The sequence below is a fragment of the Eurytemora carolleeae genome, unplaced genomic scaffold (genome assembly GCF_000591075.1).
Source record: "Eurytemora carolleeae unplaced genomic scaffold, Eaff_2.0 scaffold595, whole genome shotgun sequence".
NCBI lineage: Eukaryota > Metazoa > Arthropoda > Copepoda > Calanoida > Temoridae > Eurytemora > Eurytemora carolleeae.
This window is the reverse complement of record NW_019396730.1, coordinates 86,334-113,217: the sequence shown is the minus strand read 5'-3', so window position 1 is coordinate 113,217 and position 26,884 is coordinate 86,334. Positions and strand designations below refer to the sequence as shown.

The 26,884-nt window shown below is 33.8% G+C and overlaps 1 protein-coding gene across 1 annotated transcript; it reads left to right on the top strand.

Annotated features, from left to right (window-relative positions):
* Positions 1-5,754: 5,754 nt before the first annotated feature.
* Positions 5,755-12,994, top strand: LOC111707897 (uncharacterized). The gene is made up of 3 exons (XM_023481080.1): positions 5,755-5,938; positions 11,686-11,840; positions 12,211-12,994. The coding sequence occupies exons 1-3, from the start codon at positions 5,755-5,757 to the stop codon at positions 12,628-12,630; spliced, it is 759 nt and encodes a 252-aa protein (XP_023336848.1). The 3' UTR covers positions 12,631-12,994.
* The last annotated feature ends 13,890 nt before the right edge of the window (positions 12,995-26,884 follow it).

Genomic DNA, 26,884 nt, shown 5'->3' with positions numbered 1-26,884 from the left:
CTGTTTAAAATGTTTCCTTCAATTCTTTGACTTGAAGTTAGTTAATGAACACTACACTGTGATGAATTTTCTTATTTTCTTTGTAAAGCTTGAATTTAAAAGATTTTAAACCACGCCATAGAAAAAAATCACAAGGCAAACACCCCCCCCCTTCGCATTTTTATTATTTTTATATTTACAAAGGATCCAAAATCCATTTTAAATATACAAAAAATAGCAATTTTTTTCTATCTTCTTGTTTTTCTTTTTAGAAATCCGCATCTTTTAGAGAAAATGTTGAAAAGATTTGAACTTTGGTTCCATTTATCAAAAAGCATATTTAAGTCAAAATACATAAAGCTCTTTTCATGTTTACCAAAATTTATTTTAATCCTATTAAGATTTTGAAGATTGTAAAGGCAAATATCTCCAACTATTTTCACTAAATTTTGTGTACATGGCCAAGCATGAAAATCAAGGCGTGAGTGTTTGAAAAGATTAAAAAACAACAAAATAATTCTGATAATAGATTTCATAGATAAATAAATAAACATAGATAGCTTATGTACGCAAAATCACCAAGAATTGTACAGTCCGCGAACTCATACTTCTAGGGGTCAAAGTGTACTTCAATGATAAGCAGGGTGGTTTGGTCTTTTAATGGATTTCATAATTATTAAACCACTCAGGAGTAAATTTTATTTTGAGAATATCAAATTATTTCACTGAGCAATATATCATATTGACGAGAACAGAAGAAGGACGTGAGAAGGACTAAACTAACTTAAATTGATCTCTACAGAACTCATGTACACCACAAGTACTCAATGACATAAGAACAGCCAATGTTCACAACCGACCTAGTTAATCTGTATAATAGGAATATCTTTAAAACATCTCTGTACATTTATATCTTTCAAGATAAAAAATGTCGTCTTATGCGCAATCTAGCTTTATCTATGATAAAATTAGATCCTGACTGTCTTTAAATTTTGAGAAGCAATAAGAAACTCCTTTTTTACTTGATGTAAGAAAAGTTATCAATGGAAAATAAAAGAATGTCCAGGTTTTTATAAGAGGGTTTCATTGATATATTTCCTTCCGCCCCCCGCCTTGATATATCGTACTGCATTGTTTATGTTTACATTAGGAATTTAGGACAAGGCAGCAGGAAAAGATAGAACAAATTGAGATATATTGGCTAGACGCGGGACCAGTATATCAATGTAGGTATTGGGCTGCAAAGATATATCTACATTATATATCTATCAATAAATAAATATATAGATATACAGAGGTTAAGTAAGATATAACGTCATATTATAGATAAATATTACTCGTAAAACCACAATACTGTATAACGCTAAATGCATTTAAACTCTTTCCGACAATTTCTTTATCCCAACCCTCACGATCCCATCCCTTCCCATCCCTTCCCTCCCTTCCCATTCCTTCACATCCCTTCCCATCCCTTCACATTCCTTCCCATTTCTCCCTAGAATCTGAAGTTCTTGATTCTAAATGAATACATAGGTAAATAGACGAAAAGTAAGATATATTCCTACACGGATTGACAGATATTCCACCCTCCCCATTCTTCTTCCCATGAGCCCCCACTCCGCCACTATCTGTTTATCAATTAGAATATAAAACTGATATTCCCTGTGGGATCCCCCCCTTGCCGACGCCACCCCGTTTCCCCCTGTCCCTACGGTATCTCCTTATCTAATCAACCCCCCCCCCCCACTCCTTCTTGTAACATATACATCATTATATTATACTCTTACACTCCTATATTGACTGCAAGTTTCTTTTAATGGAAAACTAATAATAATATATTAGACAGTAATGCATTCAGAACCACACAAACAACCAAAACATTAACACACAAACGCGCACAAACGCGCGTAAAGTTTTTACACTAGCTGTCACTGATGTCCATGAGTCAACTGTTATCTAAGAGAAGTATTCTCATTTTTCATCTTCAAACTCTTTATTGCCGTATGTCTCAAAATATTCAGGATTCTTGAAATATTCAAGAAACCAGAAATTTAAAAAGAAATGTTAATGATCACCACAAATTTGAAATACGTACATTTTTTGGTGTTTTGTGACACCCAATGGGCTGTATATGAGTCATTTCTCTTTTTTTGAGGGAGGGGGGAAGTGGGAAAAGTAGGGATATGTGCTATAACGAACCCTTTCTTGCAAGCAATGAACATTATAAAAATCCTTTCTTGGAAATATAAAAATAGCGAATTAACGGGTTGACAAATGATCTTCCGAAAAATCTTTTGTCGAAAAATTAAAGATCTGATATGGAAACATAAATTACTAAGATCTTACGTTTTTGAACATTTTATTCAAATATTCAAAAATGAAGGCGTTTGCCCAGCCCTAGCATACACACACACTTCACATCATACCATTGTACCTCATCGTAACGCAGCATACATATTTAAAGAGACTGATTGCAATTTATAAAATAGAACAAATTTCCAATCCTTAGTAAAAACAATCGTCAAAAAAATATATGTCTGAAAATTTAAACAAAAGAATTTATGTTTTTAACATTTAAAAAATCTAGGTTATAAATGTCCGAATTACACTATAAACTTTATAATTTGAAAAGAAAAGGTTATATCGAGCTTAAAATCTTTATTTTATTTTAAAGAAAGATTGACATTTAGTGAGGTTGGAATTTTTTACGTCTGGAAGTTAAGATGGTTTCGAACGTTACTCAAGATGCCATAGACTGGCTTTACAATTTTATTTTTTAAAGAAAAATAAGGTTTCTGATCTAAGATTCTGGTGTAAGGTTTTGGTTTATGATTCTGGACAATTTTTCTGGTATATGATTCTGGTCTATGGTTCTGGTATATGGTTCTAGTATATGGTTCTGGTATATGGTTCTGGTATATGGTTCTGGTCTATGGTTCTGGCATATTGTTCTGGTATATGGTTCTGGCATATTGTTCTGGTATATGGTTTTTGTCTATGGTTCTGGTTTAAAGTTCTGGTGTATGGTTCTTGTGTATGGTTCTGGTATATGGTTATGTTATATGGTTCTGGCATATTGTTCTGGTATATGGTTTTGGTCTATGGTTCTGGTATAAAGTTGAGGTGTATGATTCTGGTCTATGGTTCTGGTCTATGATTCTGTTCTATGGTTCTGGTGTATGGTTCGGGTCTATGGTTCTGGTCTATAGTTTAGGTATATGGTTCTGGTCAATAGTTCTGGTATATCGTTCTGGGCTATGGTTCTTATCTATGGTTCTGGTCTATGGTTCTGGTATATGTTTCTGGTTTCTGGTTCTGGTATATGGTTCTGGTACATGGTTCTGGTATATGGTTCTGGTCTATGGTTCTGGTCTATGGTTTTGGTCTATGGTTCTGGTCTATGGTTCTGGTCTATGGTTCTGGTCTATGGTTCTGGTCTATGGTTCTGGTCTATGATTCTGGTCTATGGTTCTGGTATATGGTTATGGTTTATGGTTCTGGTCTATGGCTATGAGTAGAACTGTAAAAATATTGAATTGACCAGAACACCTCCTGTGACACACAGCGGGACAATTAGACTCCAACAATATAGGGTTAAAAATACAACAGGGGCGATATACTCATACACAGGGGAGACATACAAGATAATATAGGAGTGTTAACCAGGGGGGGGGGATCTTCAGATCAGAATATAACTTGGTGTCATAGCATTTATCAAATATGTGCTTGACACTTTTAAGTGCAATTTAATTAATAGTGGCCAATTTCAGAGCAAGAAAGCAAAAAATTAGTGATTTTAAACACTATTGACCCATTTTAGAGAAATGTTTACAAAATGTTTAAAAAGGGTTGAAAATCCGCATAATCAAGATTTTGTAAAATTTTGGCCAAAATCCCTTTAAAGCCATAAATCTGTAGAGAAGTATAGACCTCAATAAGTCTCTCTCTGTTTTCTTTTGTTTTATTTAATTACACAGTCCACCCTACTGGTTGCACTGGTTGCTTTACAAAACCACTTAAACCAACGACTCAAAAAACCCCAATTTGTTAGTTTCAACGTTTAAATAAAATACGTCTTTTTTGGTTTAGTAAATCTTTTTGAAACAAATGAAATGTGTAAATTATTTGACACATCTCCTACCCCCGATTGTTCACTTAACCCACCCCCCCCCCAACCCCACTTCACATTTTTAAAATTTGTATTTAAATTTGTATCTTCTTTTTCCAAATGACATGAGAAAGGGGAAACTTTTTTGGTCTCATCTGAAAATTTTAAAACCTTTTCTTATTAATAGATTTTTAGCAAAACATCATTGTTTTGAGCAAAAATGAAATAAATTCCTCCTCCTTCTTTACTGGCTTTATTCCAAACTTTAACACCTCCTTCCTTTTATACTGGTTTAACTAGTATCTATTAATAACACTCCCCTCCCCCCCCCCTCCCCATACCCTACTTGGTATGTTTAACCATTTTACCCCCCTACCTAGTATATCTATGAAGATTTATGTTTTGTAGATATTTGTATTATCATGTAAATTTACAAAGTAAATCTTATTTCTTTCTCTTCTCTCGTAGACAGATAGGGACCTCCCCTTACATTTAACATACGCAGCGGTTTAGTTTGGTTTGTTTAGTTTAGATTAGTTTTGTTAGTTTATTAGTTTAGTTTAGTTTAGTTTTTTATCCAAACCTGATAAAAGATTTAATAACATGATAAGTTAAAAAATCGTGTTTATCCTGACTATCTCTTTTATTACTTAATTTAAATTCGAAATCTGAAAATTGGTCGAAGTAAATTATTCACGGATAATTTTGAAATGTGTAAAAGGTGAATTGAACGCCGACATGCACGTTCTTTATATTTCTTTGATGTGATTAAATAAAGTTAATCTTTTCTGCTTAAAGCTTAACTATTTTTTGTTTTGATACATTTGAAATAACAAAAATATTTTATAAATATTTTCATGTTTCGTTGTCTGAGTAAAAGAAAATAAACTTCTTGCCTGATCGGTTCAGCCGTTTTTACTTTTGTTGGATACAAACAAACAAACAACAGGATAGACAAGCTATATGTAGCTGATTTAAGTAGAGGTAGACAGTAGACACGAATAACACTATGTAGTTATTAAATCAGCCATTTTTAATCGTATTAAAGGGACTGTAAGCGTAGTGTAAAGTGACCCTCTATGCGAAGATGGCAGTGCTCTATTTACAACCATACTCTTGAAACCTTTATCTGATCAATAATGTGGAAGATATTATGGGTTTTCTAGGTTTAAAAGTGTTTGTTCCCGATAATAATAATATGTTTTTCTGTAGTAAAAACGGGCAAGTCAATTTTGTTGGAAACCCCAATTAAAAATAAATTCAGGGGTCTGTCCTAGGGAACGATTTTTGGACCCCCCTCCCCCCCCCCCTCCTATCAATTTTGTGCATGACCATTTATTTTTCAGCAAATTTATCATTATTTATTTTTTTGTTATTTAGGGTTAGGTTAGTTTAAGACACTTTCTGGGGCGAGCGCTGCGGCCACGGGTTAGGTTAGTTAAGACACTTTCTGGGCCGAGCGCTGCGGCTAGGACAGGCTAGGGGGCCGAGCGCTGCGGGCACGGGTTAGGTTAAGTTAAGACACTTCCTATCAGACCCATGTACAAAATTGATAGGAGGGGGGGCAGGGGGGTCCAAAAATCGTTCTCTAGGAATATACCAAATTCAGAACTATAAAACCTTGTGATAAGGGTGCAGGACTCATAATTCTGAAGTTTGAGAGTTATATGGAATCCTGTCTGAACGAACTTTCTAACCAACAACTGCAAGAGAATAGAACACTAAATCCGTACTATGTACAAGTTGAAGAAAAGGAGGTTGAAGAAACAAAGAAACAGATAATGGCGGATGACAAGAATAAAGCAAAGTTCAAAGTACATAAAACTCACATTCCAGGAGATACTCCACCAAGTATTATCAGCGGCTCAAGAAGATACACATAAAATATAAGTTTATTTGTGAACAATTTTCTGAAACCCCTTTCCAACTTACACTCATCTTATCTTCAGGATACTCCAGATTTTTTGAGATGTATTGAAGAAATTAACAAAGATAATTTACCAGCCAACTCTATTCTATTCTCTGTAGATGTTACAGGATTGTACACAAATATACCTCAGAATGATGGTCTAGAATTCTGTTATAGAGAAGCTCTTGAAAACAGAACTGATAAATCTATCCCTACGAAATTTTTGATTAAGCTGCTAGACATTTGTTTAAAAAATAACATATTTGAATTTGGTGGAAACTGTACAAACAATTGCATTGATAGGAACAGCAATGGGAATACATCCATCCCCTTCCTATGCAAACATTTTTATGGCTAAGCTTGATGATCACATTGTGAAAGGAACTTAATGTTTGCCACAAACTCAAATTTTCTAATCCCTATATCTTTACAACGTGATATTGTAAATCTTGGATATTTCAAACTTAGATTATATGATTCAACAGAATTGATAGTTTGAAATATCTAAGGTTTACGAAATTGGGTTGCACAGCTATAAGGATTAGAAAATCAAAAACTCAATTTCCTGCCCCCTGAAGATCTTGAAAAGATTTTTGGATGATCGTTTTGGAATCTGGACAGATTCTATTGAGAAATTAAATGAATTCCTGGATTATATCAATAAAATTCATCCTACAATCAAGATTACTCTGGAACATAGTTCTCCATTTTATTGTGGTTTAAAGGATGAACACGACTGTTGGTGCCACAGAACAAAAAGTATTCCATTCCTTGACACAAAACTGTACATTGAAGATGGAAGAATCACAACAGATCTCTACAGAAAACCCACAGATAGATATATGTACCTACTTCAATCATCTTGCCACCCAGCACATATTTCTAACAAGTTAACAACATACCTTATTCAATTGCATACAGAATTGTACGAATTTGTAGCAAACCAGAACTTAGGGATGCACAATTCTCAAAACTAACGGATTTTCTTCTCAGCAGGGATTACAATTCTTCAATTGTTGACTCTGCAGAAACATTGGAGAACCATGGTCCAGGAACCTTTTAAAATCCACCTATGGTTACCTTTAAGAGACCTCCTAATCTCAGGGATAAACTCATCCGAGCCAGAATTTCAGATCCTCCTATAATGAGGTCAAAGAGGCAATTTGGTTACATTAGAAATCTCCATACAAACCTGCCTACAGGAGAACATTTTAACCTTCCTGGACATGAACTTTACCATCTAAAAGTTAGCGTTTGGGACCTTGGGAGAAGTTTACTTGAAGGACGAGAATCTAAAGACATAAGAGATTTTATGACTGAACCCTCCTCTCTCACCCCGATGTACGTAAAAGTTCGTTAATTAGATCGACCCCACCACCACTTTATAAACATACATATAAACAATTTGTTCCTGACAGAAACAATCTCAAGGAATAATAATTGTCTTAAAACATTTTTTTAAAAGTGAATATTATCTTTTTTCCATCTCATGATGTGAGTTCATTTCCCTTTTGTCCATTTGACAGCTCAATTTTTTTTAAAATAATCTTTATTGTTTGTTGTTTATTTTCTTGCGGTTTTTAACATTTTTTTGATCGATTGTGACTGTTAGAACTGACAAGGGTCAACCCAGACCGAAATATGTTTTCAATAAATGTGGAACTAACATTTCTATACTTTTTACTCTACAGAGGTTTGGTCCATCACGATCACCGAATTTTAAATGAAAATAAATAGGATTCAAATTTAGGGGATGCATTTTTATAAAACACTTTTCAATACAGTGGTGAGTTTAGTTTATGTGAACTGTATCTAAACATATGCTAGTTTTCAATACAGTGGTGAGTTTAGTTTATGTGAACTGTATCTAAACATATGCTAGTTTTCAATACAGTGGTGAGTTTAGTTTATGTGAACTGTATCTAAACATATGCTAGTTTTCAATACTGTGGTGAGTTTAGTTTATGTGAACTGTATCTAAACATATGCTAGTTTTCAATACAGTGGTGATTTTAGTTTATGTGAACTGTATCTAAACATATGCTAGTTTTCAATACAGTGGTGAGTTTAGTTTATGTGAACTGTATCTAAACTTATGCTAGTTTTCAATACAGTGGTGAGTTTAGTTTATGTGAACTGTATCTAAACATATGCTAGTTTTCAATACAGTGGTGAGTTTAGTTTATGTGAACTGTATCTAAACATATGCTAGTTTTCTCACAAAGTTTATTAAGCTGAAGTGGCAAGAACTAAAGTTAGGATGTTAACCTGAAGCTAGGAGGAAATGAATCTTCATATTTTAACATAATTTTACGCATTATGTAAAAAATAATAATTGTTTGTAAAACTTTTATTAATGATCATATATCTTTTAAAAATTTAAATTTTAAAGAGATCTAATTAATCTTTTCCCAAATATTCAAAATACTTCAATTTGTGGGATTAAGAACGCAACTTTGCCTTTCTTAACTCTCAAAAATACTCCTGAGACCAAGAATAGTCAAATATTTCCGGGAAAATTTAAATTGCTTTTTTTCTGAATCTAAAAATATATTGTTTCTTCACAAGGATGCAGCGATGGAAACATTTTCAAAATTTATTTCGGCAATCTTAACCATCATATTCAATCTTAACCATCATATTCAATCTTAACCATCATATTCAATCTTAACCAGCATATTCAATCTTCTTCGACTTAGTTTACGAATTTAAAGCTGAAGACTTTGTTTACTTGAAATCTATCTTGACGCTGACAAAGATAAATTTTCGTACTCAACGTACAGGGGCTCAATTTCTACCAGAAAATTGCGTGTTAACTGAAGATCAGAACTTAAAATAAATCGAAACTGAATTGAATTATTTTTATTTTATGATATACTAGCTGGAGTGCCCAGTGTTGCATTTGGAATTTTGAAAAAAAAATTTTGATTTTTTTTTTTGAACTTTTATGCCAATGTTACCCCCCGGGTACCCAAGGGTTTCTTCAAAAAATGTCAGCCATTTGGCCAACTATGGCTAAGTACAAATATACAAATATATATATACTAGGTTTTTAGGGCGCTTCGCTCGCATCTTTTATTTCAACTTTTAATTGTGGCTTTATATGTGAGCATCTTCCCTTTGTACAGTTAAAAAAAAGAGTTTGCGGATTTCATAATATTTTTTCGCGCATTTTCAAAATTTTAAAAAAGTATAAAACTTGTAAGAACAAATTTTTAATACTTCGATTATTCATAGACTTACCCTGGATTAACGTGAGGTCCCACACAAAATTTGGGTCCGATCAGTTCAGTCGTTTTGACATTTAATGGATACAAACATCCCGACAGACACCCAGACATGCAAAGTATTTATAGAAAGATGAGCGATGAGCTTTGTTATACTAATGTTACTTCAATACACAGTGTATGGGTGTGTAGTGTGTACAGCTAATTTGTATTACAACTCTGAAGGAATTGAGTCTTTGGTACAAACTCAAATTGTCTAATCCGTATATCTTTGCAACCTAATGGTCTAATCCTTTGATATTCCAAACCTGGATAATTTGATCTACAGTATTCATAGTTTGTTATAGTTTCATAGTCTGTGACATTGAGTTGCAAAGATATACGGATTAGAAAATCAGAGTTTTTGGCAATGACTCTATTTCTTTAAAGAATATATATCTGAAAATGATCTCGACCAATGTGGGTAACCCTGTATGCATGGTTATTCTATTCAGAGGGAAAATATGTTTTTTTCCAGAAACTAATAATGTAGAAGTAATTAAAACACAAGTTTTCAGGTTTACATTTTCCCGATCAACAGAGTACATTTAGCTAAACGTTATTCAACAAACAAGATGTATAAAAAATATTTAATTTTGGTTTCTTATTATATTAAATTAGAATGTATTAAATTTTTTTTTGATTAAATACTTTAAAAGAAAATTTAAGATTAAAATTTTTTTATACAAAACATCAATACAATTGAAATATTTTGTTATTATTACTAACATTAGGTGGAAAAAATAATCAAAACAGCCAAAAGCTATTTTCCACCTAATCTATATATTAATTTGGCTTGTCTGTCTGTCTGTCTGTCTGTCTGCTTGTATCCAATAAACGTCAAAACGGCTGAACCGATCGGGCCCAAATTTTTTGTGGGACATCTAAGGACCCCAGAGAAGGTTTATGAATGATTGAAATTTTAAATATTTGTCTCCATCAAAAATCAATCTCCATTAAATTTTTGAAAATTTTGAAAATGCACGAAATTTTTTGTGAAAATCCGCGAATTATTTTTGTTTTGTTTTACGATGTACACAAAGAGAACATGTTCACAAATAATTTAGAAGATGAGCGCGAAGCGCCTTGAATTTCTAGTTGCTTTATACTTGTACTGTTAATATAATCATCAATTTGTGATTGTAAACTCTATCTGTATACAGATACATTTATTTTAGCAATAAACTTTATCTTATCTTATCTTATCTAATACCACCATTCTTTAAGGACCGATATAAAAATATTTCGAAATTAATGTCCAAACACGAGTTTTCTATCTAAAAGAGGGATTACATTTTTTTACCAATATGGACAATTCACAATATATTACTTAAAGCTAAATATACTGGTTAACCCTAGTTTAGTTGGAAAACATTTAAAGGGACTTTTAGGAAAAAATGAAAGGGGTATAAGCTGAAACCTAGTTGATCACTACCTAAATAAGATGGAGACGCGTTAACAGTATACTGCACTGCCATTGGTGGAAGTTCCATTAATGCCTGATCCAATCAGGGTTCATTTATGTGTTTGTTGTCTATTCTGAACCAATATAAATGGCATAGCGGTACCATCTATCTATCTCATTATCCAATTAGAGATAAATCCTTATTTCGGCGTTATACATTAAATGGAAATATTTACTTCTACTGAATCTATGGTTTTATTACTCTGTCAACTAGACGTAACTAGGAGACGAAGGTAAACTCTTTGCGATATGACTTGTACGTCTTGGTGATCTTGCAGCTCCTGTAGGCTTGATTTTACGCATAGAAATGAGAATAATGATTTTTTTTACATAATAGAAAATCAAAACATTTTTGTTCTTCATTTCTTCATTTTCGATTAAAAGAGCTATGATTGATTGAAAATATTTACGATTTTAACTTCCCGGTCACACTGTTCCATTGAGACCGTCAGGTTAAAAGTCGTGTCACTCGAATGAAACCTTTTGCAGCAGATACATCCATGTCTAGAGATATCATAACAACCAATTTTAAAATCTGCACTGCGTGTTAAGATGGTTAAAATAATAAATTAAAAAATAGAAATAATTTTGTTAAAAATATAAATTATAATATCATAATTGAAGAAATCCGCAAAAAAAACGGGAGAAAACGTTCGAATTTCGAATTTTCGTACAGGTTTATCTCGCACTTTCAACATCTAATATTGTTAAAATAATAAATTAAAAAATAGAAATAATTTTGTTAAAAATATAAATTATAATATCATAATTGAAGAAATCCGCAAAAAAAAACGGGAGAAAATGTTCGAATTTCGAATTTTCGTGCAGTTTTATCTCGCACTTTCAACATCTAATATACATTCAATCATGGAAAAGAACTTTGATAGAAGTTCTGTTTGTTGTTGTTGTTGGGAATATTTTGGATTAAGATCTAAACATCTTACTCTTGTGAATTCAGCCATTGAGGAGACTGTTCAAACCTTCATTTATCCTGGTTACTCGGTAGATGTTTGTAGTTATCCTAGCATGGTTTGTTCTGGTTGTCGGAGAAACTTAAATTTGCTGAAAGCAGGGAAACAATCTCGTGGAGCATGGGGTGAGAAGGTTGCTAAGGTAGAAACATTTTGTTTAATAAAAGTAGTTACATTTCTTAATCCAATGAAAGAACTGATAACTCGCCAAAAATCTTTAGTTTTCAAAGTTCTAAATCTTTGCATATCGACTTTTTTATTTAAGTTTTGATTATTTGATTTTTTTAATTAAAGTTTACAAGAAGTTTAATCGACAACTTCTCATTGTTTCCATGTTTATGTGTAATGTGTATCCTTGCTGTTTAAAAGCTTGATATATTAAAACTGAGATGGAAGTCGTCTTCATTTTTAAGATATATGTATAAAATAATTACATTTTAGAGTTTTTGATTTGCTAAAAACGATGTAATCCTAAAAAAATTTTAAGCAAGTTTTAAAATATTTCATTGCAGGTTGAATGGAAGATGCTGACCAGAACATCAAGCTCTTCATTAATCCAGCAATCACCAGAACCAACTGTTCAAGCTTCTTTAGAGTCTAGCCTTTGTTCTGAATGTCTGACTACTCTAGCTCCAGGGAAAACTCATAACTGCAGCCCTTCAACTGCAGTTTTGAATATGATTTTTTTGGCAATAAGTCTTGGATCTCTTCAAGCTGAACAAGTGGCAGCAGGTTTGCTCAAGAATAAGATGGATAAGGAGAATATTCAAAAACGAGGAAAACGAGCTTGTCTGTGGTGTGAAGGTGTTGCTGGATTTGAATGTGGAAACTTGAGAACTCTAGGAAGCCTTGATTACTGGTATGAAAGATATATTACAGAGAATAATTGCTTTATACTGAAGATGACCCAAATACTCTACTCCAAACCCTAGTCCCTCCTCCTGAGCTTCATTTAATGATAGGAGTCGTTTCATCTTTGGGAATCTTATTGATGGATCTCTGGCCAGGGTTAAAGCTACAGGGGGTTCTACAAAGAGGATATCAGGGCCGTGGTTGGGATGGAAATAATTCTAACAAAATTCTGAAGAACCTGGATAAACTGGAAAGTATAGTCACATCTGAAGCTCCTCAACTTCTACAAATTGTAAAATGTTTAAAAGACTTTAGAGCAGTCAAAGAAGCATTCTTTGGAAAGAACCTAGAGAAAGGTTTCCATAGAGCTTTTGAACAGCTCAAGAATTCTTTTACTAGTGTCCAAGAAATGGCAGAAGGTTTGGGAGGAAAGTTGTCTATAACCTGGAAAATTCACATATTACTCTGTTATGTTTTACCATTTGTAGAGTACAATAATTGTGGACTTTCAAAATATGCTGAACAATGTGGCGAAGCAATTCACTCCAAGTTCAAACCTACCCACAGCAGATATAAAAGGATGGAAGAACATCCTGAACATGGAGAGCGTCTCCTTTCCTCAGTTCTAAGCTTTAATGGACGTCGAATATGTTAAACAATATTGTAATTATCATTTTTGTTAGTGACAAAACTATTTTAATATCAGTTTTTGTTTAAATAAAAAAGATTTTTTGCTTTTTCACATTTTGTTAAATTCATTCGGATACATTGTTGATTTATTTCTTGTAAAAAAGTGAGAAAATCCGCGAAAATAAAAAAAATGATTTTTAACCATCTTAACACGCAGTGCAGATTTTAAAATTGGTTGTTATGATATCTCTAGACATGGATGTATCTACTGCAAAAGGTTTCATTCGTGTGACACGACTTTTAACCTGACGGTCTCAATGGAACAGTACCGCGGTACATAAATCCACTTTAGTTTGACGTGACTGCACAGTGCACACTCATGTAAGTGTGCCAAATCCCTTGCTAAATTCAAATATCTATTTTGCAATCCGCTTTTTATGTGAATTTATCTAGTAGATGGATTGTGAGGACATCTAAGAGATGGATATTACTTCTGAATCATCGAGCTTTCTGATAAAAAGATTTACTTTATTGCACTTCAAGATTCTTGAAAACTGCATTTAGGATTTTTTTTTGTCGCAGAATATTTTCTTGCAATTAAAAATTTGCTTAGTTTGGTCATTGCAAAATTATTTGATAAACTCTAAATCATACTCTTTTGAATTCACACCAGCAAACATTTGCATTTTTTTATTTATGTTTGTGCATATCTTTAATGTTTATATTACTTTGATTTTCGTGGAGAGTCAATAATAATGTAAAGGAATTGAGTCTTTGCAACAAACTTTGATTTTCGAATTCATTAATCTTTGCAAACTAATGTCGGAATACGAACTATTTTTAAATTCGATTAAATTAATTAATCTAAGTTTGACATATCAGAGGTTTACACCATCAGGTTGCAAAGATATTGGGATTCGAAAATACTAATTTCTAAATTTCTAAATTTCTAAATTTCTAATGATGACCTAATTCACAACGGTACTCTTTTGTCTGAGAAAATGTGGATGCTTTTTATTCTCCGTAATATTTAATAGTTTTAAATTGTGATTTCTCTGTAGACATGACAGGAGAATTTATAAATCAGAGACAAGGATTGAAATTGACACAATCTTTTTTTCAAAGATTGTATTGACTGACAGTCTCTTTAAATATTAATTCTGGTAAAGTTTCCCAAAATTGGTATCAGTTGGTATCAGGTTTTCATCAGGTTTTCATCCATCTACATTTATCGGAAAATCCTCGCACTGAACCATGCATCTACAAATTTCAACATAATGCTTCTAAATAATCCAATAAACCAACATAAAGTCACTAATTAATCAAATATACCAACATAAAGCCGGTAAATAATCAAATAAACCAACATAATGCCGCTATTAAATAATCAAATTTCAACATAATGCCGCTAAATAATCAAATAAACCAACATAGTCATAATGCCGCTAAATAATCAAATTTCAACATAATGCCGCTAAATAATCAAATAAACCAACATAATGCCGCTAAATAATCAAATTGCAACAAAATGCCGCTAAATAATCAAACAAACCAACATAATGCCGCTAAATAATCAAATAAACCAACATAATGCAACTAAATAATCAAATTAACCAACATAATGCCGCTAAATAATCAATTAAACCAACACAGCTGGAAACTCTTAAATAGTGGATATCGAGATCAATGCTTAATGATTTTTTGTTAATCTACAGATTAATTTAATCTTTATTCGATATTCGCAGTGTAATTGTACCCTAAAGAGAAAACTGAAATAAAGAGATTAAATTAAAAGCCCCCCATGCACTGTGGATATCGGGATAAAACAATCGACAAAGAGTCCCAGCTCTGGTTTTTCTATTCTGAAATTATTGTTTCACGATAATCTGAATGCTTTTATTAATATTCTAAGATATTTAGTTCCTCTGCAACATCAGCAAATGCTGGTTTCTAGAAGCTGTTTACACAGCATTCTTGAAAACCATATACCCCATTCTAAAGAGTTCTATCCTATGATAAGGAAATTTCTTTTCTTTCTGGAGAAAAGTGAATTGAATTGAAAGATACAATTTTATGATCGACTTTTCAATCGATCAGCTTAAAGTTTATTACTTCATAAGTTGTCGGACTTAACTAAATTGTGAAAAAGACCCTTTAAAAAAATCTGCGGAACTGTTTTTTATTCAAAATTAGAAGCGGGAATATCTTATTTCTATCACACCCTAAAATCTTTAACAGATCAGATAAGTAAATTTGAGATAAAATGCTCAAAATTATATTAAGAAGTTCCGCAATATTATTTCTGGAAAACAAGTTTTTGATCATTTTTATTCTTTCTAAATTTTTAATTATAATCTGAATAATGAAATAATAAAAATGTCTAAATTAGAATAATAATAGAAAATGTGCGTACTAGAGTGTATTATTAAATTATATTGATTGCGGATTTTGTGAACTTAATTAGATTTTAAAATTTTGTTTTTCTACGTATTTAATTTTAAGTAAAAAATAATTTCGCTGACTTTTAAAGGGTCTACACTCTACAGATTGCCTATCAAATTTTTTTCCTCTTCAAATTTCACATTTTTACCAAAAATGAAATTACCAAAAATAAATGGTATTTGTTACCGGACCCCAAGGGTACAGTGGTACTTAAGGGTTCCCTCAGCAAATGTCAGCCCATACGGTCCAGCCGTTGGTCAGCTATAGATAACATACAAACAAATATATATGAGTGATGCACTTTATTACAAAGAATAGCTTGAAGTTCCCGACGTTGCCCGTGGAATTTTTTTTATGTTTAAAAAAGAATCGAGTTAAAAAATGGATTAAACAAAATTGAAATTTGTTGACGCCCTCCTGTAGTTTTTTTTTGTCCTAGCACTCTCATTTTTGACACTATCTCCGTGTCTTTTAATGAAAAGTAATTTAAATATTTCTTTTAATTTCTAGGGTAGGGTACAGGGTGGGAAAAAGCCGGTCTGTGAAAAAAAATTCTAAAGCTACAGATCTAAAAACTATATGTAGAAACATGTGTCACATCTAAAATCTATAGTTTTGAAAAGCCCTTCAAAAATGCATTTAGAAACAACTGTCACACTTTGATATTTGTTTAAAACAAAAAAAATATTTTTGACCCTTTTTTAGGCATTTTTTCAACCATTCCTAGCATCCAAACTATTAAAGTTATCGGTCTAATTGTTTCTTTGAGCTGGCCTTGAAAATTTGGACTATTTCAACCCTATAACTATTCTCTAAGGCCTTTTTCAAGGGAGGGGGCGCTAAACGCCCCCCCCCCAGGCTATACATAGATTCAGACCCCCCCAGGCTATACATAGATTCAGACCCCCAGCCTTTATAGGGTCGACAAATTTCAGCACATTCGGACCATGCCGTTTGGCCAGCTTTAGCTAACAACCTAACATATAAATATTTATAAGCGAACAGCTATATTTTACATCTATATATATTATTATATAGATTAGAAAACCCTATAGAAAAGTCCACCGTATACAAATGCAGTGTAATGGGCAACTAAATTGAAAGTGACGACGCAGGGTTCTGTACTTGTTTAGTATGTAATGTATACATCTGTTTAAAATAATTAAAGCTCAATCCCTTATTTTATCATTTATTTTATTTCTTTAATGGATCTATTTATTATCATTTTAAATCAAAGGATTTGAGCCTTTGTCAAAAAATCCAATTTTATAAACCCTATATCTTATCAACCTTTGATATTACCCTAAACCTTTGATATTTAATCTTGGATTATTTAATCTAACAGCATTTATAGTTTATAATAGCGAAGGATTACGACATTTTGTTGCAAAGATATAAAAATCAGAAAATCAGAGTTTGTGTCAAATTGCTAAAATGATTGATTCATTCTTACGTCAGTTTTTAATATAACGAGTCATTTTAGGGAGCCATTTTATATTTCAACTCTTAATTGGAGCATCTTCTTTTTGACCAATATAAAACAAAAAATAAAAAAAAGTTAGCAGATTTGATAATATTAGTTCGTGGATTTTCAAAGTTTTCACAAAAATATTTTTTTTGGTAATTTTAAGCATCTATAAACCTTCCCTGGGGTCACTAGAGGTCCCACAATATATTGAGCTCGATCGTTGCCAAACGGACAAACAGACAGACACCCAAGCAAAGTATATATAAATATATATATAGATAAGAAGATAAAATCTCGTAATTCTAAGAACCAAAAGATGGAAGGTACTTAATTAAAATGGAAAGGAATTGGATTTGATGAAAAGAATGTTTAATGCTTCATCCTCAGGTTTAAAATCTACAGATTAAACATATTGAGAATGAATTTGCAGGATATTTAAAATTAAAGAAACGAATAGGCTTTTGTTACGAACATAGAAAACCTTTATTTCGTTAAACCAGTGTTTTCCAAGAGTTTAGATAATACATTTTTCATACAGTAGTCGGAATTTATATCAATACAATAAAGACGATTTTTTATTCCAGTTTTGATTGTTAACAAGTCTTTTTTCGAATTAAAAGTTTACAAGTAAAAAAAGGCTTAGATGGCGTTACTTTGTTTCCATGATTATATGTATCTAATATCCATGCTGTTTAAAAGATTTTTAGAAATGAAAATTTAAATTGAATTTTGTCTTTATTGTATTTATATATACGCGTGACAACGATTGTGTTATATTTTTAAAGATTGTTGTAAGCTAAAGGTTGGTCAATATATTCTGCTGCTCTCAGCTGTTTTTGTCTTTTCCACACTAAAACTTTAATATACATGTCGGATCTGACTTCCCGGATATTTTAGATGTTTTAGATATATATTAAACCATTTCCTCCAGCATATTCCTACAACTTGCGATCTTAAAAGGGCTCTGTAAGGAACATTTCAAATTAATCCCTCTTTCATAATTACGTATACAGTCCCTTTAAACAAATTATGTACGTGAAAAATCATATAGTTTCAGTAGAAGTAAATATTTCAATTTACTGATAGCGCCGATTGAAGGATTTATAAATCTGATTGAACAATGAGATAGATAAAAAGATAGATGTTACCGCCAAACTATTTCAATTGGTTCTGAATATACATCAAACACATGACTGAACCCTGATTGGATCAGGTGCTAATGAACTTGGCATACAGGAGTGGTGTTCTAATTAACGAATGTGAATATCCTGCTCTATATTCTCCACTGATCTAAGGGACTCTGTGCAAGGATCATTTCAAATTAATCTCTCTTTTAGATTATGTATACAGTCACTTTAAACATCTCTTGCGCGTGCCAGATTATAGTTCTAATTAACGAATGTGCATTTTCTGCATTATGTTCTCTAACTTCTCTTTTTCTAGTTTAAGTTCTTGAGTAAACTAGATTTAAGTTCAGTTTCTTGATGAGTAGAAACCAAGTTTAACCATGAGAAACAGAATGAGGCAGGAAACTAGGATTCAGAACATTAAAAAATAGAAGATTTTTCCCTGATAAACGAGAATTCTGTGGAATAGGAAGACGACATTAAATCAATGTTTAAGTGTATTTGATGTTGTTACAAAAGAAATTGCTGTACTATAATATCTGAGAAATCCCTGATATAGTCAATATAGCTATGCGAAGCACACTGCAATTGTAGTGTTTCATGTTTAATATAACTATTTAAAATCATAATTTGAGTATAAAAGTCGTCTTACTATTACATTGTTTTCTGGTTTTATTGCAGCTCTCCGACTTCAGTCATTTAAGTGCGCAAATTGGTAATTGTAACTCATTTAATTTATTAGGACAGTTCTGTTGCTCTTATATTTTTAACTGCATACACATCATTTTTCTTTCTATGACAAGTCAAGCAATTTGCATTTTTAAAATCCTTCTCATAAAAATCGGTGCTCTGGCATTTCTTTTTTTTAAAAAGGTATTGTTAATAGGTGGACCTTAAACTTTTGCCAAATTTTTTGCAGCGCAAAAAAATTAGGAATGCAATAGTTACTGGCGCCTCTGTTTCTGTTTTCTGCCTAATGTCTCAAATCAAGAACCAAATTAATATAACACGTTAATTGAGCAAATCTGACCCTGTTCCTCCGTCTTCTCCCAACCCAGTCCCACGACCTATCACATCACTTTAGATCTAATTAACTAACACCACGGTAAACTGCCAGGAGACCAACCTGAAAACAGCCCTGCTATGGCTGATCTCCTTCCGTTGAGGATCAATAGAAATCATATGTTTAGTTTTATTGCTCAATCTGTCTTTTTCAACGGAAAAATAAATTATTAGATTAGATTAGATTAGATATTTCTTATAATTCTTATATTTCTTATATTTCGATGAAAATATATCTATTTTATTTAATACTTGTTTGGAAACCCAGCTTTGTCTGGAAACTAAATTTTCCCTGTAAAAGTTAACCCACTCAATTTCAAATATTTAAGAACATTCCCGTGGCTCTACCAAGTTCCACAATTAAAAATTGAAGCAAAAATGTACAGCTAGGGGTTCATGAGTTATGGTAAGACATCAAAACAAACAAACAGAGATTACTACTTTTCATATATAAATAAAAAGATGTGGTGTAGTTATTTAGACAATTTAAAACTTTTAAACAATATTTGGTCGTTAAGTATTAGAATGAAAATTTGTAACTCTAGAGATGTTAGTTAAGATAAAACAAATATATCATATTTTGAAAATATTTTGGCGGTTTTGTTATTCTTCTTGAAGATCAATATTTAAACAAAGATTAGAATTTATTCAGATCAAAATAAGGAAGAATTTGATGAAAATATGTAGATATATTAGATAATATATATTTACATGTTAAAATGAAAATATATCGTACAACTTTGGAAACCCAGCGTTGCCTAAGTTACTCATAGTTACTCCCGCCGTTTACCTGCACTTGGTCGATTTTACCGGCAAACTAAATTTTTGTTATTAAAGTCGATCCACTAAATTCAGACCGGCCGAGTTCCCCAATCAAAATTTGAGGCAAATCGGTCTAGGGGTTCATTATTTATGATCGGACATACAAACGAACTATCACCCAAACAGAGATTACAACTTTATATAAATAGATAACAAAAAAACTGCTCATTCCTAAAAATCTGTAAATCTGATTTCAGTCTGTTCAATGTTTATATCAAAACAGGAAAGTGGCGAAGTGCTCTAGAAATTCCTACAGTAAGTACTCCGTCTTCTAATACTATTATATATACATTTAATATATAAAGAATAATATAGACTAATCAAGAATATATTGCTTCTAGGGACATCTGATAAATTGATAAACTGTCTCTAAGTGAATGCAGATATACAGGAACTCTGGATATTACATAAAAATATATACTAGTAATAATAAAATGTACATTTTGGGATTCACATGAAATTACGTCTATAATCCTTTAAACTGTCGTAACTGGAGAAAGAATTATGTTTGTAACCTCCTAGGCAGTCTAACCAGAGCTGAAAACTTTAGAATGATGATGAATCAATATAGCATTGTATCTGTTTCTGTATCAAACGTAATTTTAAGTATTAAGGATATCTCATTTTAAAGTTTTCAGCTCAGGTCACACTTTAATTGCAGAAAGTAATTGATTTTTAAGAACGATGTGTGATTTTTACCCCCACCCCTTCCTCCCCTAAAAAATAGAGGTTTGGCAAAATAAAACCAGCTTTTTGAAACTTTGTCTTATAACAATTTCAGCATTAAATTTAGTTTCAAAGTCTTCTTTTTTTGTGGATTTGCAAATCGTACAAAACAATTTTATCTACATTTTTTTCTCCTCTAGTAATATCACCTTACGTGGTTATTATGAGATATTTATTAAATACAAACAAATAAACAAACACACCAAAAAATCACATATATACAATTTGATATAGAAGTCTATATATACATACCATAACCCCCTCAATCCTCCTCCCACCTCACTCCCTATAGAATTGTATAATTAGCAAGATTTCCTATAAATTAATGTAAAGTATTTTTATATTTGCTCCATTGTTTCTTGAATAGACCCTCTCTATACAGCCCTCTTTGTCTTGTCATATTAGCATTGTTCAGTAACCTCCTGTCCCCTCTCTTTTACCATCCCCTCCCCCCTCCTTTACAATCCCTCTCCCCCCTTCCTTTACTATCCCCCTCCCTCCTCTCCTTTACCATCCCCCTTCTCCTCCCTTGCTTTTCCATTCCCTCCCTCCTTCCCCCTCCTTTTTCCTGACCTTATCCATCCCTTCCCTAATTCATTTCCTTCCCCCCCCCATACCTCTTTATTCCCACCTCTCTCATCTCTCAATAATTGAATAAAATCCAGTTCACAGGTGGATGTGGTTTAGGTTAAATTTGGCGATACCTTCAGCTTTGATGAGAAAATTCAAACACAACAGGTGAACTTTTTTCCAGGCTCTATACAGGGAGGAGGGTGAGAGGGGAGGGAGGGACACCAATAATTAACTTGATAAGGAAGAGAGGGAGGGATATCAAAATGCCATTAACCGGACACACACGGAGAGGGTGGGTGGAGACAGATAAAATTTACTACCATAGAATACATTATATCTTGTTTCTCTTTATACTTTGATATCTTTTTATAAATATGCAGACCGGGGTGTGGCGTCCTATGGTTCAATAAAAAATAGTATTTTGAGCGCAAATTTAGGATAATGAACCCTTTCTCTTTATACTTTGATATCTTTTTATAAATATGCAGACCGGGGTGTGGCGTCCTATGGTTCAATAAAAAATAGTATTTTGAGCGCAAATTTAGGATAATGAACCCTATAGTATCAGATGGGAGAAAACAATAGAGAAGGTTTAACGTTGGAAATTGTTTCACTGAAAGTGCCAACACCTAGCTCCCCTCCCTACCTCCCTCCCAACACCTAGCTCCCCTCCCTACCTCCCTCCCAACACCTAGCTCCCCTCCCTACCTCCCTCCCAACACCTAGCTCCCCTCCCTACCTCCCTCCCAACACCTAGCTCCCCTCCCTACCTCCCTCCCAACACCTAGCTCCCCTCCCTACCTCCCTCCCAACACCTAGCTCCCCTCCCTACCTCCCTCCCAACACCTAGCTCCCCTCCCTACCTCCCTCCCAACACCTAGCTCCCCTCCCTACCTCCCTCCCAACACCTAGCTCCCCTCCCTACCTCCCTCCCAACACCTAGCTCCCCTCCCTACCTCCCTCCCAACACCTAGCTCCCCTCCCTACCTCCCTCCCAACACCTAGCTCCCCTCCCTACCTCCCTCCCAACACCTAGCTCCCCTCCCTACCTCCCTCCCAACACCTAGCTCCCCTCCCTACCTCCCTCCCAACACCTAGCTCCCCTCCCTACCTCCCTCCCAACACCTAGCTCCCCTCCCTACCTCCCTCCCAACACCTAGCTCCCCTCCCTACCTCCCTCCCAACACCTAGCTCCCCTCCCTACCTCCCTCCCAACACCTAGCTCCCCTCCCTACCTCCCTCCCAACACCTAGCTCCCCTCCCTACCTCCCTCCCAACACCTAGCTCCCCTCCCTACCTCCCTCCCAACACCTAGCTCCCCTCCCTACCTCCCTCCCAACACCTAGCTCCCCTCCCTACCTCCCTCCCAACACCTAGCTCCCCTCCCTACCTCCCTCCCAACACCTAGCTCCCCTCCCTACCTCCCTCCCAACACCTAGCTCCCCTCCCTACCTCCCTCCCAACACCTAGCTCCCCTCCCTACCTCCCTCTCCTCCCTACCTCCCTCCCCTCCTCCTCCCTTTCTGGTATCTCCATCCTCCTCGAGTATTCTATACAAATTCAAATTATTTTAACTATCAAATTTTTCTTTTCAAACTCTTTCTATTGAATTATTGTCGTAAATATGTATATTGTTTAAAATAGTATTTTACACAGAACTCTAAATATTTAAACCTTAAATAAAAAAGAATGTTAGAGGTGAAAGGGAAAGGGTGTATATTACAGCATGTACAGTATAGTTGAGTACAGTAGAGACAGTACAGTAGAGTACAGTACAATAAGTACAGTACACTGAAATATAACATTTTTGCTAGACAAAAAATCTCTTTATGTTTTTTTATTGATAATTCCATCAAAAAGCTCTCATGTGTACCTTTTTAGCCTTAATCATGAGGGTCCTGATAATCAGAGGCCCCACAAATTTGCTTTTGGTCCAGCCACAAGAGATCGTGAAAATAAGCTGTTTTCAAGGATAAACTCTTCCGAAAAAAAGTTTCTATTGTTGCAACCGATATCAGGCGCTCTAGGTAATCAATAACAAATCAGACCTCTGTTTTTTCTAAAATTATAAATAGAATTTTGAATAATTATTTTAGATAAAAAAGTGGGTTTTAATTCATTTACATTTAGCAATCGTCAAAATAAAAAGGATGAGAGAGAACGAAAGACCAATGTACTTGATATTTTTTAGTTTGAAGTCTGCAAGCAAAACAGTTTTCAATCGGTCAATCCTGATTTGTAACCAAGTACGGTTTTTAAAAACATTTTTTATTATTTGTCTACAATTTAAAACTTCAGCCTTTCCTGCATTTTACAGTTAGGTTCCCTCAGTTTTATAATTTGATAAAAAAAAGTTGTAAAGTACAGATAAAAAGTTGTTTAAGTTCCTCTGTAAAGTACAGATATAAAGTTAAAGGTTCCTGTAAAGTACAGATAAAAAGCTGTTTAGGTTCCTGTAAAGTACAGATATAAAGTCGTTTAGGTTCCTGTAAAGAACAGATAAAAAGTTGTGTATGTCCCTGTAAAGAACAGATAAAAAGTTTTGTAGGTCCCTGTAAAGAACAGATAAAAAGTTGTGTAAGTCCATGTAAAGAACAGATAAAAAGTTATTTATGTTCCTGTAAAGTACAGATAAAAAGTTGTGTATGTCCCTGTAAAGAACAGATAAAAAGTTGTATAAGTCCCTCTTAAGAACAGATAAAAAGTTGTGTTAGTCCTTGTAAAGAACAGATAAAAAGTTGTGTAAGTCCCTGTAAAGAACAAGACTAACATGTGTTTATGACAGGTTTAATGAAAATGATATCCCCATAGGAGTTGGTACGTGCCAACCCAACCCTGGGTTTATACTTTATACTGGAGACACATCAGGAGGATGTCAAATTATTCTTAGATTAAAACTAGTTTAATTTAGTGTTTACAACAAAAATAAAAACCCGTTTTTTTTATTTTCAATAAAAAATGGAACTGTGAAATCAATTGGTAAAAATTGATAATAATTTTTTGAATGACCCGTATTTCAGAAAAAAAGAAAATTTTCTTGACCATTTTCATCCTTAAAATTTGCTACTTTACTTATAAATTTGTTTGTGTTGATTCTTCAATATTTTATTTGTCAGTGCAATAAGAAACTCATTCTATCTAATCTCATCAGAAAACAGAACACTGTGAATTATTAATCAAATACGCGACGATCGATATTATGAATATATTACACTTAATGTCGAAAATGAAAACATAGTTGAACATCAAAATTACAGGAAAAAACATACCAAGAAAACTATTTTTGCAGACTGGAGACTAAAAGACTGTAGACTATAGACTGGAGACTAAAAGACTGTAGACTGTAGACTGTAGACTGTAGACTGTAGACTGTAGACTGGAGACTAAAATACTGTAGACTGTAGACTGTAGACTGGAGACTAAAAGACTGTAGACTGTAGACTGTAGACTGTAGACTTCTCATTCCCCTCTTCAATGCCCCCCTCTCCCTCCTCGATGAGTACTTAAAACTCCTCGAAACTGTCAGGAAAACGTTCTCGACAATGTATCTAAAAATTATTCACTTTAAAACTGTGGGATGAAGAGTAAGGAAGTTAAACTGCGGGATGAAGAGGATAGTAGAAGAACAGACTAAGGAGGTTAATTAGAATAGAAAATGGAAAAAGTAAAAGTGAATAAAGAAGAGAAGGTTTAAATGAGAGATATTGGCGGAAAATTAGTGTAGAAAGGAAAAAGAAAGATTAAGTAAGCAGTGTATTTAAGAAGTGTTATGGATTCAAAAAAGTAAGATAAAATGCAAAAGTTCGCGAAAAAAAAATTGTTTAAAATAAAAAAATGAAAAAGCTATTTGTACTTCTCCATTTGTTCTAAACTATTTTTTAAAAAATATTAAATGTCTGTCTAAGCTTTCTAAAACCGATTAGATTAAACGGTGCAATTAAACAGAAAGGACAAAAAAAAAACGACTGGTCTGACTCAGAATAAACAGATTGATTTTTGCCGATTTTTGTTGGTTGATTTCCAAAATTTTGTAAAACAATTATATTCTTTATCCATCTTTGGCGGGAATTTGGAGCTATTAGATTTTTATTTTTAGTAATCTATGGAAAGAACTACAGAGCTATAAGATACACATCGTTCTTTATCTATGTTAAAAGGATTTATTTCAATGCTTTGAATATATTAATAGCTATGTACAGAGCGTCCCATATCACATTGGAATATCTCCAAGGTTTAACGCTGAAATACGCACAAAATACTCGAAGACCCAAGTTTTTCTGCGTGCAAATTTTTATATTAAGGTGTATACAATTTCTTATTTGATTTAATCTTTCTAAATTTTCTTATTAGTCCTCAACATCTCCAATTTAGAGCTATGAAAGATCCGAAATGATGTGGTACACCCTGTACTATGTAATACACTACTAGGTCTATTTATTCAATTATCGATGGTTGGAAAAAGTAGCTACTTGATCTATAAATTTATTAATCTATGATAGGGACTAAGGAGCACCTCCCGATGGGAAATTTATTGATGGGGGAATGGAGATCTAAAATACTAAGCATAGAGGGAAAATCTGAGGGAGGTGGAGGTGAGGTCAGGAGGTATTGAGTATAGAGTGGGGAGGTCAGGAGGTATTAAGGATAGAGAGGGGAGGTCAGGAGGTCAGGTATTAAGAGGAAAACCTGGAGGTTCTGAGATATATAGGGAGGTCAGTAGGTATTTAGGATGGAGAGTAAAGGTCTGCAGGTATAGAATAGTGAGTGGAGGTTAGGAGGTATCGAGGTTAAAGAGGGGAGGTCAGGAGGTATCGAGGATAATGAGGGGAGGTCAGGAGGTATTGAGGATAGTGAGGGGAGGTCAGGACGTATTAAGACTAGTAAAGGGAGTTCAGGAGGTATTGATGTAAGAGAGGGGAGGTCAGGAGTTATTGAGGAAATTGAGGGGAGGTCAGGAGGTATTGATGTAAAAGAGGGGAGGTCAGGAGGTATTGAGGTAAGAGAGGGGAGGTTAGGAGGTATTGAGGATAATGAGGGGAGGTCAGGAGGTATTGAGTATAATGAGGGGAGGTCAGGAGGTATCAAGGTAAGAGAGGGGATGTCAGGAGGTATCAAGGTTAGTGAGGGGAGGTCAGGAGGTATTGATGAAATTGAGAGGAGGTCAGGAGGTATTGATGATAGTGAGGGAAGGTCAGGAGGTATTGAGGTAAGAGAGGGGAGGTCAGGAGGTATTGAGGTAAGAGAGGGGAGTTCAGGATATATTGATGTAATAGAGGGGAGGTCAGGAGGTATTGAGGTAAGAGAGGGGAGGTCAGGAGGTATTTGGGTAAGAGAGGGGAGGTTAGGAGGTATTGAGGATAAGAAGGTAGAGAGGTAAAGTGGAAAGAGGATACCAGACGCATATATATTTAATGGTTTGTTATAGATTCAGTAATCTCTTGTAGTTAAAGATAAACCTTTTCCGATTATACTAATCGCTGCTAA

Excerpts from the sequence above, each read along its gene's own strand:
- LOC111707897 (XM_023481080.1), top strand. The coding sequence starts at position 5,755 with ATGGAATCCTGTCTGAACGAACTTTCTAACCAACAACTGCAAGAGAAT. Across the intron at positions 5,939-11,685 it reads TCCAGGAGATACTCCACCAA|CCATTGAGGAGACTGTTCAA; the intron begins GTATTATCAGCG and ends TTGTGAATTCAG. Across the intron at positions 11,841-12,210 it reads GGGGTGAGAAGGTTGCTAAG|GTTGAATGGAAGATGCTGAC; the intron begins GTAGAAACATTT and ends ATTTCATTGCAG.